At 39.8% G+C, this 14,801-nt stretch overlaps 1 protein-coding gene across 1 annotated transcript; it reads right to left on the bottom strand.

The window, feature by feature from the left end:
* Nucleotides 1-1,051: 1,051 nt before the first annotated feature.
* LOC117288288 lies at nucleotides 1,052-9,370 on the bottom strand. Its single transcript, XM_033769082.1, has 4 exons — nucleotides 9,256-9,370; nucleotides 8,639-8,983; nucleotides 4,085-4,483; nucleotides 1,052-1,526 (listed from the first exon to the last, which is right to left on the bottom strand). The coding sequence occupies exons 1-4, from the start codon at nucleotides 9,308-9,310 to the stop codon at nucleotides 1,495-1,497; spliced, it is 831 nt and encodes a 276-aa protein (XP_033624973.1). The 5' UTR covers nucleotides 9,311-9,370; the 3' UTR covers nucleotides 1,052-1,494.
* Between the last annotated feature and the right edge of the window lie 5,431 nt (nucleotides 9,371-14,801).

The raw sequence follows: 14,801 nt of genomic DNA, 5'->3' as shown, positions 1-14,801 counted from the left end.
AACAAAAGATTGTTCAAATATAAAACACAAATATATTGAGTCCATGGAGACTGGGTTATGCAGAATATGATATTAATAACGAAATTTTGCCAGCCGAGGTAATTCAAACGTTGCTTGCTCACAAAACGAGATATTAATTTCAACCCAAACCACCAATATTAGAGCAGCGAGTTAACCAAACCTTGAGAAATGGACAGTTAACTTGAAAGTGAAATAACACAAAAAGTACTTGTAGATAATTACCCTAGTGGACTTAAAATTAAATTAAATTAAAAAATGTTTAGTGAGTTTTCGCATTTCTAATAAAGTTCGCACATTTTCAACAGAAAGGCGTAACAATTAATACTTTTAGTAATTGTTAAAGACCAGTTATTCCATATGGTGTGTCGCCTAATACAGTAACAAACCTGTGAAAATGCGGGCTCAATATTGGTCATCGAAACAACTAAAAACACCATTGTTGTGTAGAATTGTGTGCTTCCTGAGAATGAAGTTCTCACGCCTGAAGTTTTTTCATTCCAATGGGAGACTTTCTTGGACGTTAGGTGGCAGCAGACTTACTGAGTAAATCCATTGCTCTCCGAATTATAAGCATGTTCAGAACTACGTATTAAAACAATGGAAGTTTACCCTGTATGTCTGCTGCCACCTAGCGTTGGAAAGTCACCCATTGGTTGGTGTAAAACTACATTACGTAAAAGAGTATTGTTTCAAGTTAAACAATTATTTAAAGTGTGAACAACCAGTCTCCGGTGCTTTTTGCTAAGTAACTTTTTTTATTTTCACTAATTTTGGGATTAATTACCAAAGATAATCGAGTTTCTAATATGCCAGCCGCTGGCTTCGAAGACATCTGCATGGTTTAACATCGGGTAGCTGCAAACTTTCCTGAAACGGAACCACCCTGATCTTTTTTTTTTACTTAGAGCGTGTATACTATTAACTAACTAATGTTAGACTTGGTGACGCTAGGTGGCAGCAGACTTACCAGGTAAATTTCCATTGTTTACGTAGTTCTGTGCGTGCGCACATGACCGAGAACAATGGATTTTTACCTGGTAAGTCTACTGCCACCAAGCGTTCCAAAAGTCTCCCATTAACAAGAGGAAACTATATTGTCCCATAGTTAAACCTTTAAGTCTTTTTAACCAGTTTGAATACGTGTTGCTGCAAACTACTTCCTTTATGTTGAACTGCTACGATACCCTGTTCCAATTGCTTCGTGATATCTTTATAAATGGTTCAAGATGATACAGCTTTATTCAGCCACCCGTCGGATGTTTTGACAAGAGAGACGTTCCTGTTCTTCCATTCTAATGTGTAAAATTGTGGTTTCCAATATTATGGATTTTAATCAAGCTCCTTTTTTTTTTACCAATAATCTGAAAGTCTTAATATCCCCAAAACACCAAAAATACATAAAGTGTATATTATATAGAGGCTTCCGGCGCTTTCTTAAAATTTAACCTTCGTTCTCGGTCGTTGGTCGTACTCCTACTTTGTATGTGTTGGTCTTCCGTAAAGAACTGTAAACAACAACAGAAACAAAAACATTAAGAGTTAAATGCGAGTCTAGGAATACAAAGTTTGTCATGGAGGGTTTTTCCTCAAAGATGCCGCTAACATGTCATGACCTTCATTTGAAGTTTCTTTGTGATTGGACTTTTATTTGGGATGGACACATTATTCAAAGGGGTGACTGCTCTATATTCCGACATCCCTATGTTCCGACACCCCTATGTTCCGACACCCTTATGTTCCGACACCCCTATGTTCCGACAACTCAATCTATAATCCGACACCCCTATGTTCCGACACCCCTATATTCCGACACCCCTATGTTCCGACACCCATTTATTCCGACAACCAAAACACCCCTATGTTCCGACACCCCTATGTTCCGACAACCTGCACCAACATTTTGTGTTAGCAATTTTTCAAGAAAAACGGTGCGAGTATAATTTATATGAAAAGTGTTATTCTGCAACTTTGGTTTAGTAAGAAGGGCTGAGTAAATGGGGGGGGGGGTAGGACTTGATTATTTGTTATTATTAATTGTTGACATATCATTCTTACTTTTATTTTTACTATTTTTTTTTGGGGGGGGGGCAAATGCAAGAAATTACAGTTGTAATTTTTATAAATTGAAAGTCACGGACACGCATCTAACAAAGTAAATTGTAAAGTACCGAGCATTTTCTTGTGAGCTTACTCGGGGAGCCATAACTCATGTTTATAACCACAAAACAAAATCACCAAATTCATGTGTGATTCAATTATCTTAATTTGATTCAATCCCTTCTGAAAAAAATGGGACAAAATTCAACTTATGAATGTTCAAACTTATTCCCGGCCGAAATACGCCGGGAAACATGTAATACAACTGGTGTTTTTGTTATTGGTCAACAGAGTAATAATGTGCGAATATAATTTGTCTGAACATAGGGGTGTCTGAACATAGGGGTGTCGGAATATAGGGGTGTCGGAACATAGGGGTGTCGGAATATAGGTTCAGTTGTCAGGAACATAGGGGTGTCGGAACATAGGGGTGTCGGAATATAGGGGTGTCGGAATATAGGGATGTCGGAATATAGGCTTAGTTGTCGGAACATAGGGGTGTCGGAACATAGGAGTGTTGGAATATAGGGATGTCGGAATATAGGCTGAGTTGTCGGAACATAGGGGTGTCGGAACATAGGGGTGTCGTAATATAGGCTGAGTTGTCGGAACATAGGGATGTCTGAATATAGGCTGAGTTGTCGGAACATAGGGGTGTCGGAACATAGGGGTGTTGGAATATAGGGATGTCGGAATATAGGCTGAGTTGTCGGAACATAGGGGTGTCGGAACATAGGGGTGTTGGAATATAGGGATGTCGGAATATAGGCTGAGTTGTCGGAACATAGGGGTGTCGGAACATAGGGGTGTCGTAATATAGGCTGAGTTGTCGGAACATAGGGCTGTCGGAATATAGGGGTGTCGGAATATAGGGATGTCGGAATATAGGGATGTCATAATATAGGCTGAGTTGTCGGAACATAGGGGTGTCGGAATATAGGCTGAGTTGTCTGAACATAGGGATGTCGGAACATAGGGGTGTCGGAACATAGGGGTGTCGGAGTATAGGCTGAGTTGTCGGAACATAGGGCTGTCGGAATATAGGGGTGTCGGAATATAGAGATTTTGGAATATAGGGGTGTCGGAACATAGGGGTGCCGGAACATAGGGGTGTCGGAATATAGGTGTGTCGGAATATAGGGATGTCGGAATATAGGCTGAGTTGTCGGAACATAGGGGTGTCGGAATATAGGCTGAGTTGTCTGAACATAGGGATGTCGGAACATAGGGGTGTCGGAACATAGGGGTGTCGGAATATAGGCTGAGTTGTCGGAACATAGGGCTGTCGGAATATAGGTGTGTCGGAATATAGGGATGTCGGAATATAGGCTGAGTTGTCGGAACATAGGAGTGTCGGAATATAGGCTGAGTTGTCGGAACATAGGGATGTCGGAACATAGGGATGTCGGAACATAGGGGTGTGGGAACATAGGGATGTCAGAATATAGGTGTGTAACCATTGAAAGGTGCTCGCTGAAATCTTTTTACACTGGATGTAAAAAAAAGAGACGCAAAGGTAAAGCCACGTATATGTGACAGTAATTAATAAATACCCAAGGTATCTTTTTCAACACTCTAGTTTATCATCAGTGCGAACGTTATTATGTTAATACTATTGTGTTGGAGAGTGGGGAAATTAAAAGATACTTCCTAAATCGGCCATCTTTACGGGCAATTTTGAACACGCAGCTTTGCGTTTTGCGCGAGAGCGGCGTGCAGCACGCGTACATCACAATTTTTAATTGTGTGTACAGCGCTGTCCTGGTACTTTCCCCTGTTGGTTAAAACGCTTTATAAATACCTTGTATTATTATTGTAATTTCACAAAAGTCGTTGTCTGATTTGGTAGTAAGCAACGTGGCTGCGTTAACCAACTGTGTGTTTGATGAGCCTGCAAACCAAAATGCAATTTGCCCTTAAAGATGGCGTCTCTTGCAACTTTATCTCTAGTTTGAATGATTGTTACCTGGGCCTGAACAAGGTGGCGTAAATTTCAGGCACCCGTCGGCCAGCTTCTCTCCACCTCTGTATACTATTAAACAAGCGTAGTTGTCGCCGGAACAGCCGTTCATTCTCCTCAAAATAAAACTCGGTGTGAAGACCACCTCGTCACCCTGAGCCCTGTCGGCGAAGCTAAGTACGTTGTACCTCGCGACCAAATCTTCCCTGCCAGGGCTGTCAGTGGCGCTTCCGTAGACGGACATTTTCCACTGGCCCGAATAAGCACCTGGTGTATACGCAGCTTCGAAACGGAACTGCACATTAATGTTGCTTTGACTGCCGCTGACCAATGTTGGAGTTGCAACGAAACCCCATGACGCTTTTCCCGTGCTTTGCGGGTTCTGTTCTTCTTCTCCTCCTCCTCCTTAAAAAAACCCAGACAAATACACTGAAATTACACTGAACGAAATCATTTGCACAACGAGTTGTCGCTGTCGTTGTCGTTGTCAGTGTCGTTGTCGCTGTCGTTGTCGTTGTCAATTTCGTGGATGAAATCATTAAACAATTAAAAAAAAAAAAAAAAAAAAAAAACTACTTTTTGACCCGAAAGTGTTGATGGTTTTTTGACCGAAAGGGTATTTATGAATGAGAATCAAAGTGTGTTAAATCGCTTTTCAACTAGTGGTTTAAACCCACCGAGGCCTGGTTCTTGATAATTTACTTCGACTTCGTCTCGGTAAAATTATCAAGAACCAGGCCTCGTTGGGTTTAAACCACTAGTTGAATACCTCTTCACCACACATTGATTCCCTTAATTACCAATAGTGAAGCATTCGATTTCGCGCAAAATAGAATATCTTGGTCGTTTGAAATTGGCTGCTGATTTTCCCGAAATTAACCAAAAAACCTACATTATTTCGTTCCCTCGAAATGCTACTTTACTGGACCGAAATAAAACCTTATTTGGAACGCAATAATATTCCGAGGGGCGAAAAGTTATTTTGAGGAATACAGATAAAAATATTTATATTATTTCGGGGAAACAAAGTTCGTTCCCTCGAAGTAATGGACCCTTCCCATGAAATATGCTAATCACATTCACGCATGCGTACAGACCCTGTTGGTTGGCAAACGCCATAGAGTTGTGCACTAAGCAGACGCGCAATCGCGTCTGCGTCACGCACCCTATAGCTGTGTACAAAACGTACATACGCGCCATTAGCCGTACACAAACATTCCTGGTTCTTCATGGACGCGTTAAAAAGTCACGTGCTGGTTTTAACGCTCTGAAAATGAACATTGAAAACATTCCTTAAACACACGGTGGGCTATATGTTGTTTGACAGGTTTGTCGCACAATTTTATAGAGTGACCCATATAGTTATGATAAATGACAACAAGCAAACTTCATAAACTCAACATAAGCACAAACGTATAAGTATAACAGAGGCTAATCATTTATTTTTTACCGGTATAGTAGCATAATGTCACTTCAGTGTGCACACAGACCGCGCATAATTTGAAGCATACAGTTAAGAAAACAAAGCAAATGCGTATTATATAATCAGTTTGGAGAGTAATTATGCCTGCACTAAACGTTGCTCTAGAAATGGGTTCATGTGAACGAGTGTTAAAGTATTAACTAAAGCAAAGTTTTGAATCCATTGAAGAGAGTCTGGTAACCTGACAACACCGTTACAGTTATAATGTAAAACCTATAAAGAGCTCGAGGTGCACTACAATTTCCGTAACGGTTGTTTCGGTTTTTAAAGAACTTTTTAAATAACTCGTTTCACTTATCTTACAATTTAGTCATTTATTTTTATGCGCAAGTTTCATTAAAAAAAATGTAAAGATGCGAATCACAATAGTAAAAAAGTACAGATGTTAACAATATTATCTAAGAATATTTAAAAATGTAACATGCACTGAAAACTAATACAAGAACAGAAGTTAAAAGCTATCAACATAAATTATACATCAGCCGGCCAAAATGTCATTAAAACTAACATAAAGCCTGCCGAAATGTGTCTTGAGCAACGTTTTGAAGGTAAGCCCGTATCTAATTGGCGATCCTGATAACATGTTGGGGAGAATTCCAAAGTTATGGGGCAACACACTCAAAAGCGCGATCTGGAATGATATTTATAACAATATTGTTTAAAAAATAAATGGAGTTTCCCTTTACAAGCATAAGATAAAACAATGTCGGTATCACTTGAGAGGAGTTGGAATTAAACAACGACTTTAATCACCACCACTACCTAATAAACCTGTTCAATACCGTGCATGCAATAAACACTATATAGCCTATAGGAGTATTATTAGACCCAAAGTCCCAATGAATATTATCATTAATACAGCATACGATGGAGGAAAGAAAAGAGTAAACCTGATAAACAGCCGAAATGAAGCTCATTCACATCAATGGTAATTATTGCTAAAATTAAAAAGGAAAAAAGTAGGCCTACTTACCTACCTTGTCAGCTTACAAGGGACTCAGTCTAGCCTGGGTCCCTTTCTCTTTTCTCTTTTCTCTGCTGAGACTTATGGCTGCAGAGCAATTTGCAACCATCCTTTAGCCTTAAAAGGCATAGTTACATTAAATTACATGAATAATTCGGCTGGAGGAAAGTCTCGAAATTAAACCAAAATGATGTTTTGCTATACTATAACACCACTTTAAACGCAAAACCGCGTTCGTCCCGTCTAGTGCGCCTTCAATGTTTTGGTACCAGGTACCAGCACGTGACCGCTTGGTACATGGCTGCGCACATGCCAGAACCCGCGTATGTACGAGCGGCCGATCTAGTTATTTAATTCTATATATATCTATGGTACAAAACAGCGCGATGTAGTCTGGTTCCCTGACCAAAGATTCCTTGACGTCTCTTGTTAAAAATCTTAGGTCAGGTATCACCCACGGTTAAATATAGAGCATGACGCAACTTGTCAGGGTCGGGGGTCATCTCCAGGGAAACCATGTCTGCACGTACTACTAGTTGCGATAACGTAGCCCTCCTCCCTACGGCCGCCAGGCCGGAGGGTTACGAGATTATTTTGATCGTCAATTAATGAGAATCTGGTTCAACACGTATAATTTCGACAGCTAGTCACCAGATTTTGCCCCATTTTTAACACTTTTAAAAATCATGAAATTTAATCCTCAATCAATGTCTAATGAACACTCAAGTCAAAACATCTTTGAAAAAATATTTTTGAAGAAAAAGGACAAAAACTTAACAGATCCCGGAGCGACTTCCCTGGTTTGTATATTTTGAACTTGTCGCATCGCTTTGCAAACGCTGTATTTAGGCACAACGCCTGCATTGTCAATAACTGGCATAAAAACTCCTGGATCTACGGCCGACAGGACTGACATACGAGTCCGTACCGAACATCAACGATACTGTCCGAATGTTGACGACAACACGTTCGGAACATTTCGGATAACTTCGAAAGAGGAGGAATTCCTCCTTTTTGGTCACGTGATTTTGGGTGATACCGGACCCTAAATTCGACAGAGCCTAGTCGGAGATTTTTGGGTCTGGGAACCAGACTAAGCGCGATGTTCCCTCATTTTTCCAACCAAAACGTTAGTGTGCACGCGCTATGTGCAATTTACATATTTCATGGGAAGGGTCTACTGGGCGGCTACGAACGCCTTCATTTGCTATTGAATTTACACATTGCATTACGTAATTTTCAGGGGCATTGGTTTTTGTACACAATTAATGGGTGCGTTCGTTTAGCTGCCCTGGTGTGTGGCGGGTTTTTTTCCAGGAGGAACGTGGGTAATTATCTGCACACGTTCGTCCTGGAAAGAAAAAACGACCACACGACGGGGTCGACCCAGGGAAGCTAAACGAACGCACCCACAGAGTGCGCAGTAAATGATAATAATAATAATAATAATAATAATAATAATAATAATAATAATAATAATAATAACAAGACTTTTGTAAATAAACAAATGAGTTTTCAACAAGGACTTGACATATATTATAGTATGTCCTGATGATGTCGCACAACTGTTGAGCCCTACAACACATGTAAAGCACCCCTCGAGAGTAAAATTGTAAATGTCCAATAAGTCGTACTTATTTGAAAGAATTCTCATTTAGCGAAATTTATTGCCTCCTTACGAAATTGAAAACAATTAAATCAGCAAAATCCAGCAGTCGAACCAGCTTTGCTAAATTAACGATGATTGTGTGTCACGAAAAAGAATGACGATTTTGCTAATCTTGAGAGAAACGGCTCCTCGGAAGTAACGTAGTTTTCGAGAAAGAAGTAATTTTCTATAAATATTTGAATTAATTTCGAGACCTCAGAATTAGATTTTGAGGTCCCGAAATCAAGCATCTGACAACTTATTTGTTTTTTTCTTTACATTTTTATTTCGCAACTTCAACAACCAAAATTGAGTTCAAATTTTCACAGGTTTGTTATTTTGTGCAGATTATGTTGAGATACACCAAGTGAGAAGACTGTTTTACAATTACCAAATATGTCCAATATATCTTTAAGACAATTGGAAATAGTTATAAAAATATTTCAGCATATGCTGACAACTTACCATTTATACAGTTTGGCGCCTTAGTCGGGAAACAGTGATTTATAACCACATCTTCGCCTCTTGTGACATAGATACAGGCGTAGTTCTTTTCGTCCGGACAACCGCCAAAACCAGCCAGTACCGTCGTACCCTTGAAGTCGATATCCTTGGAAGAAGCCGTTTTGATCAGCTTAGCTTGAGGATTGTCGATGTTAACAGCCTCAGTGTTTGCGTAAGCAGATATCTTCCAGATATCTTTCGCATCGTTTTCAGACGCTGTTGCGTGAAACGAGTAAGTTACTGCATTTTTTGAGTCAATTGCAAGACCTTTTCCCCAACCCTGAACATAACCTGCGCCCAATGAGCCTGTGAAAGAAATGAGATATAAACAAAATATATTCAAATGGCTGTTGGGAATACATTGCTTTCAAAATGTCGATGATTTTTGTTAACGAAAGAGCTGTATCCGGTGTTTTATTATTATTTGCCTTTGGCAGGAGTGAAACATTATTTTGACATAATCTTAATGATGCAAGCACCGCATGAGCTCTAGGGCACAGTTGGAAAGCCTTGACAAAAGGCTACATCGCCCCTAGAAACTAATGCATGTTCCGCGAGAGCACTACAGAATAACAAACCTTGTACACAGCCCAAGAGAGCGATCACTGCGAGGAGTAAAGTTGCGCTGCCCATGTTGACAAGTTCGAATAACACTGAGACAAGAGCGATTTCTTTCTGCGTCTGTTCGGGGGTTGTTTGGTCGAGAGTGCTCAATCTTCAAAATCCTGCATTTTATATACTTATTGATACATACCCTAATCAATACAGGCCTGATGACAGCTGCCATTATTTTGTTTCACAATCTATTCAAATTACATCAATGTCCTTCGTAGATGTCCGTGGCCCTATTTTTAAACTCAATAGATTTAATAACAACTCTAAAAATGGAACCGCCTCCTTAAAAGTGTCATTGGAATATCACCCTACCCTGGGAATTGTGGAGTTGAATTAACTTTATTGTAAAAATTTCAAGAGTAATTCAAGAGTCTTTCGTTTTTCAAATCTATACAAAATAAAATTTATAAACTAATAAATCCCCAGCTTCGTTCTTGTCACTTTCAAGGAAACTGATTGGTTGATATTTAAATGTTACTTGTCATGCTGCAACGATTGGTATTACGTACAAGCTTGTATACGCCTGCAACAGTGGACTTCTTATATCCCTTTTTTGTTCATATCTACAATTTTTTTTGCAAAAGCTCCCATGTTGCGTACATTGTTTTCCAATTGTGGAGCTTTTCCGAACCGTTGACTCTGTTTTCCTCTTAAGGTCCCCGGTTTGAATTTGTGTACCTATACTCAGGTTTACTTTGACTACATTACTTATAAATGCTCCCTAGGCGACTAGTGTCGAAGTATTAGTGTCGAACTAGTGTCGAAGCAATTATAATTTGACTGTTCTGTTGAGCTGCTATTAAAGGCAGTGGACACTATTGGTAATTACTCACAATTATTATTAGCATAAAACCCTACTTTGTAACGAGTAATGGGGAGATGTTGATAGTATAAAACATTGTGAGAAACTGGAAGTAATTTTCCACGAATTCGATTTCGAGACCTCAGATTTAGAATTTGAGGTCTCGAAATCAAGCATCTGAAAGCACACAACTTCGTGTGACATAGGATTTTTTTCTTTCATAGTTATCTCGCAACTACGACGACCAATCGAGCTCAAATTTTAACAGGTTTATTATTTTATGCATATGTTGAGATAAACCAAGTGAGAAGACTGGTTTTTGACAGTTACCAATAGTGTCCAGTGTCTTTAACGCTTTTCAACTACCCGGTTAACTGCACCGACACAACTACTACAATCTCAAAAATTCGAGTATTTGCTGCGTACACTACATAATGTCGCTCAAACGAATACGTAGGCCTACTTCCAAAACATTTTGTTTGTTATGTGAAATTGTTTGTCCTTTTGACTCTTGTCCTTTCAAGTTGGACTGACACACCTCTTGGTGACAGTGCAGGCACTTTTGTCAGTCCTGGCAAACCTGGATTGTTGATGTCTTTCTGTTGTCCTCAGTCGTGAAGTACTTTTTTAATGATTTTCCATTCCAAGTATATGTTTATATATGTGAAATGGCCAAATAAATAAAAAATAATATTAATAAGCACTATCAGTGACCAGCAGGCAACACCATGATGAATAAGCAGTGAACGTTTTAACGTTGCCTGCGCGAACTCCAGTTACGCAAAGCGAAATACACTGAATGAACTTGCCTAAAATATTTTAGTTTGAAACCCATCCTAAAGTTGAGAGGAGTACACTTCATACCTTTGCAAGATTGGTTGCTTCTTCCAATGACAAAGAAAACAATATTTACATTTGGATAGAAGACTATCACAATTGACGAAGTGTTTAGGGATGTCAGTAACCAACAAGTTAAAAAAAAAGGACCGAGTACTGATCCTTGGGAAACACCATAGGTATAAAACGTTTCCAGTTCGAATAGTTTCCTTCTAACAACAGCTGCGACTCAACGAAAACAAGTTTCCTTGCCGGCTCTGTTCAGAGCCCACACTCCCTTAAAAGAGATATTGTATTATGGTGGTACCCGCAAATTACTATTTAGTTATAGTTACTTCTTAAGTTTCCTTGGATGCCAAACTTACTTATGGATAACCGTTGAAAAGTGGATAGCCTTATGGATAGCCTTTGAAAAGTCGGTGTAGATGACTACAAACTAAACCTTCTCGTCCAGCCAACAATGAGACGTTATACAAATTCAAACGAGGACTCTGTAACATAAGAAGACAATAGAGTCCGCGTTTCGGGAGAGGTCCAAAGTGGGAAAACGTGTACAAAACCAATGGGAGCTATAGCTGTTGGCAAAAAAATATTAACAAAAAGGGGGGGGGGAATGAGGTCCGCAGTTCAAGGTGTATATAACAATATCGAAGTCCTATATAGCGCACGTATCTACCAAACAAGGTACTCAAGGCGCTGAGTATATACAAACTTTCAGAAAGATAGGTCATTGCAGTGATGAATTCTTAGACCCAACTATGTAGCACCTTATAAGGATTTACAAGGTGCTATACGGCGCATTAAGCAGCCACAGCCAGGAACACCGGGGCGAACCCCTTCTCTTTTCGATAAGTGCACTGGGTTCTTTTACATGCATTACACAAAACATGGGACCAACGGCTTCACGTCGCCCATCCGAAGGACGAAGCAATGGTAAGGTGTATTGTTTAAGGACACAGGTGCCACGGCAGGGGATTCGAACCCACACTTTGCTGATCAGAAATACCAGAGTTTGAATTCGGTGCTCTCTGATCGGCAACGATACTTCCACAGGCTTGGGGTGCATGAGACAAAACCACTCACCGGTTTCGGGAATTGATTCAAATTGAATTGAGTGTTGTTTTCGTTTTTCTATAGGGTAACCAAAAGTTAAAGAATGGTATTTCTTGCATTTATAACCCGTCTACACCCCTCGTCCCCTAATCTTCTCTCTTATGTGGGGTAAGCGGATAGCGGATTCTAGGTCGTGATGGTCATGTCCCAGATGTTTGTGGTCAATATTTGCAGTATTTTTAAACGTCAAAGGCAATGGTGTTATTATCTCCTCCACCCACCTCCCATTGACCTTGCAACAGCTGGCCACTGGGTAAAGAATTCTGGTTGTTATGACTTTTCTCCTGTGTTGTTTATATGTATGTTTGGCTTGTTTTGACTCTTATCCGAATAACACTATTGTCGAAACCAGTCTAGGTGAAAGGTGAAATGACAATGGGTTGACCTAGGCACTCTTAGCGTGATCACCCTACAACTGTTTAAACGGACACCAACTTCCCCTAAACTGCTCAGACACGTGAATAAATTATACCGCTGCTCAAATATCAACGGGCAGTTTTAAAACAACAGAAAAAACGAATCGATTCTATTGGGTTTATTTAACTCGAAAAAATCATTCGATGATTCCACTGAAATCACAGATAGGCTAATACCCGGAGGTGTCAACTAAATAATATGTTGGTACAACTACACAACGAATGGTGTATAAATATAACAATGGCATTGACACAAAAATAAGTCATGGAAATTAAAGAGAACCCACGATTGATTTTTCTCTAATTTGGTTCTATTTTAACGTTTACTGTAAGGCTATTGATTGCCGTGTGTATAATTCATCGACATAAATTATTTTTTGGGAGTAAAGCAGATAAAAGGTTTTCTTTTTAATCGATCAAAAGCAAGTAAAATTGAAACTGTATTTGAACACCAATGGTTATTTTGTTACCTTTGTGTGCCTACGCAATAATCCATAGCAACCACACAGGGACAGCTATTTTCAGAAAAACGAGCACCGTAACTTTTTTTATTTTTGGAGGGGGGACCTATACGCTCCTGTAGGACTTAGTGAAACTGTTTCAATGATATGTTTTAACAATGTACAAATATAACATGGTTTGAGGGTGACTAGTAGTCGATGTTAGCGTGCGCACTTGGTAACATTATCAAAATTAACACCTGGCACGTGATGATGAATGGACCAATTGGAACTCGACTCTCGGTCATGAATATGTATGAGGTATAGTAATACAAATAAATCTCCTTAACAAATTTATCAAAGATTTGTTAAGTGGCCGCCAAGCGGATAAGAGCACCGAATGTTTAAGCTCTGGTGCTTCTGTTCAGCAGAGTGTGGGTTCGAATCCCAGGCGTGGCACTTGTGTCCCTGAGCAAGACACTCAACTATTATTGCTTCTTCCAACCCACGGGTAAATGGGTACCTGTGAGGGCAGAGATGGTTCTTGGTTCTTGTTATTGATTTAACCTAGTAGTGCATATTAATGTTGCACAAACAGGCTGTATACTCCACATGGAGCTAAGATGGTTTAAATAATAAGAAGACTTGTAATGCTCACATATCCACCCTGCTGGGTGTTCAAGGCGCAGTAAAACCAAAAACAAAACAAAAACAACTCACAACACAAAGACAAACAGACACAACAAAATTAGTCATTGAAAACCTGTGACATAAGATAAGTTTTGAGAAGAGACTTGAATTTTGCGGTACAAAGACAAGATCGAAGATTAAGTGGTAGAGAGTTCCAGATGCGTGGCGCGGCTGAAAAAAAAGACCTGTCACCCCATGAGTGTCGAGACTTGGGTTCAATGAGGAGAAGCATAGAACTTGATCGAAGATTCCTTGATGGAGTGTAAACTTGAAGCAGTTCAGTGGGGAACCTTGCCATTAAGAGCTTTGGGGACAATGAGCATCAGCTTGAAGATGATTCGTTGAGAGATAGGGAGCCAGTGTAGTTGTTTCAGAATGGGGGTGATAGAACAGGATTTTCTAGACAGTGTCACAATGCGGGCAGCAGTATTTTGGAGCCGTTGAAGTCGGGAAATGGTTGTTAGGAAGATGTAGAGAGATCATTGCCGTTGTCAAGACGAGAGTAACAAATGCGTGAATGACCTTTTTAGTGGCACTTTTGTCCAAGTACTTGCGAATCTTACCTATATTCCTGATGTGATATGATGATAAACGAACAATGTTGTTGATGTGTGGAATAATTTAAGGAATGATTTAAGGCCCAGTGACCAGGGGTAATAATCATGTGGAGTCCTTTGGACGCCCATTATGTGAAAAGCGCTATAAAAAAAATTGTTATTGTATAATTATAGTATTATTATGGAATTATTGAAGCTGAGACCATTTGACATCACCGAGGGTCTATAATGTTAACTGTTCCCCGATTATTAAGCAGTCACTGTTATCATATCGAATAACGACTCTTCTAATCAACAACACTCTGACTAGACGGTGAAAGGTCGTCTGCGAAGAAAGGTTGCGTCGTGATACATATAGGGTGCGTTCGTTTAGCTTCCCCGGTGTGTGGCGTTTTGTTTTTCCAGGAAGAACGTGTGCAGATAATTACCCACGTTCGTCCTGGAAAAAAAAAACGCTACACACCGGGGTCGACCCAGGGAAGCTAAACGAACGCACCCAATATTGCGATATTTTCAGAGCGGGCATAATCAATTGACTATGACCGGGCTAGTCACTATGACGTCATCTTAATAGAATTTGATAGAGGAAGACATGCTCTATCAAGAGATTTTATTTCATTGATTTTGGAATGATACATTATTTCAAAAACTGGG

The sequence above is a fragment of the Asterias rubens genome, chromosome 3 (assembly GCF_902459465.1).
Source record: "Asterias rubens chromosome 3, eAstRub1.3, whole genome shotgun sequence".
Taxonomy (NCBI): Eukaryota; Metazoa; Echinodermata; class Asteroidea; order Forcipulatida; family Asteriidae; genus Asterias; species Asterias rubens.
Note: the sequence above shows the minus strand (reverse complement) of the source record. Positions and strands in the feature narration are given on the sequence as shown.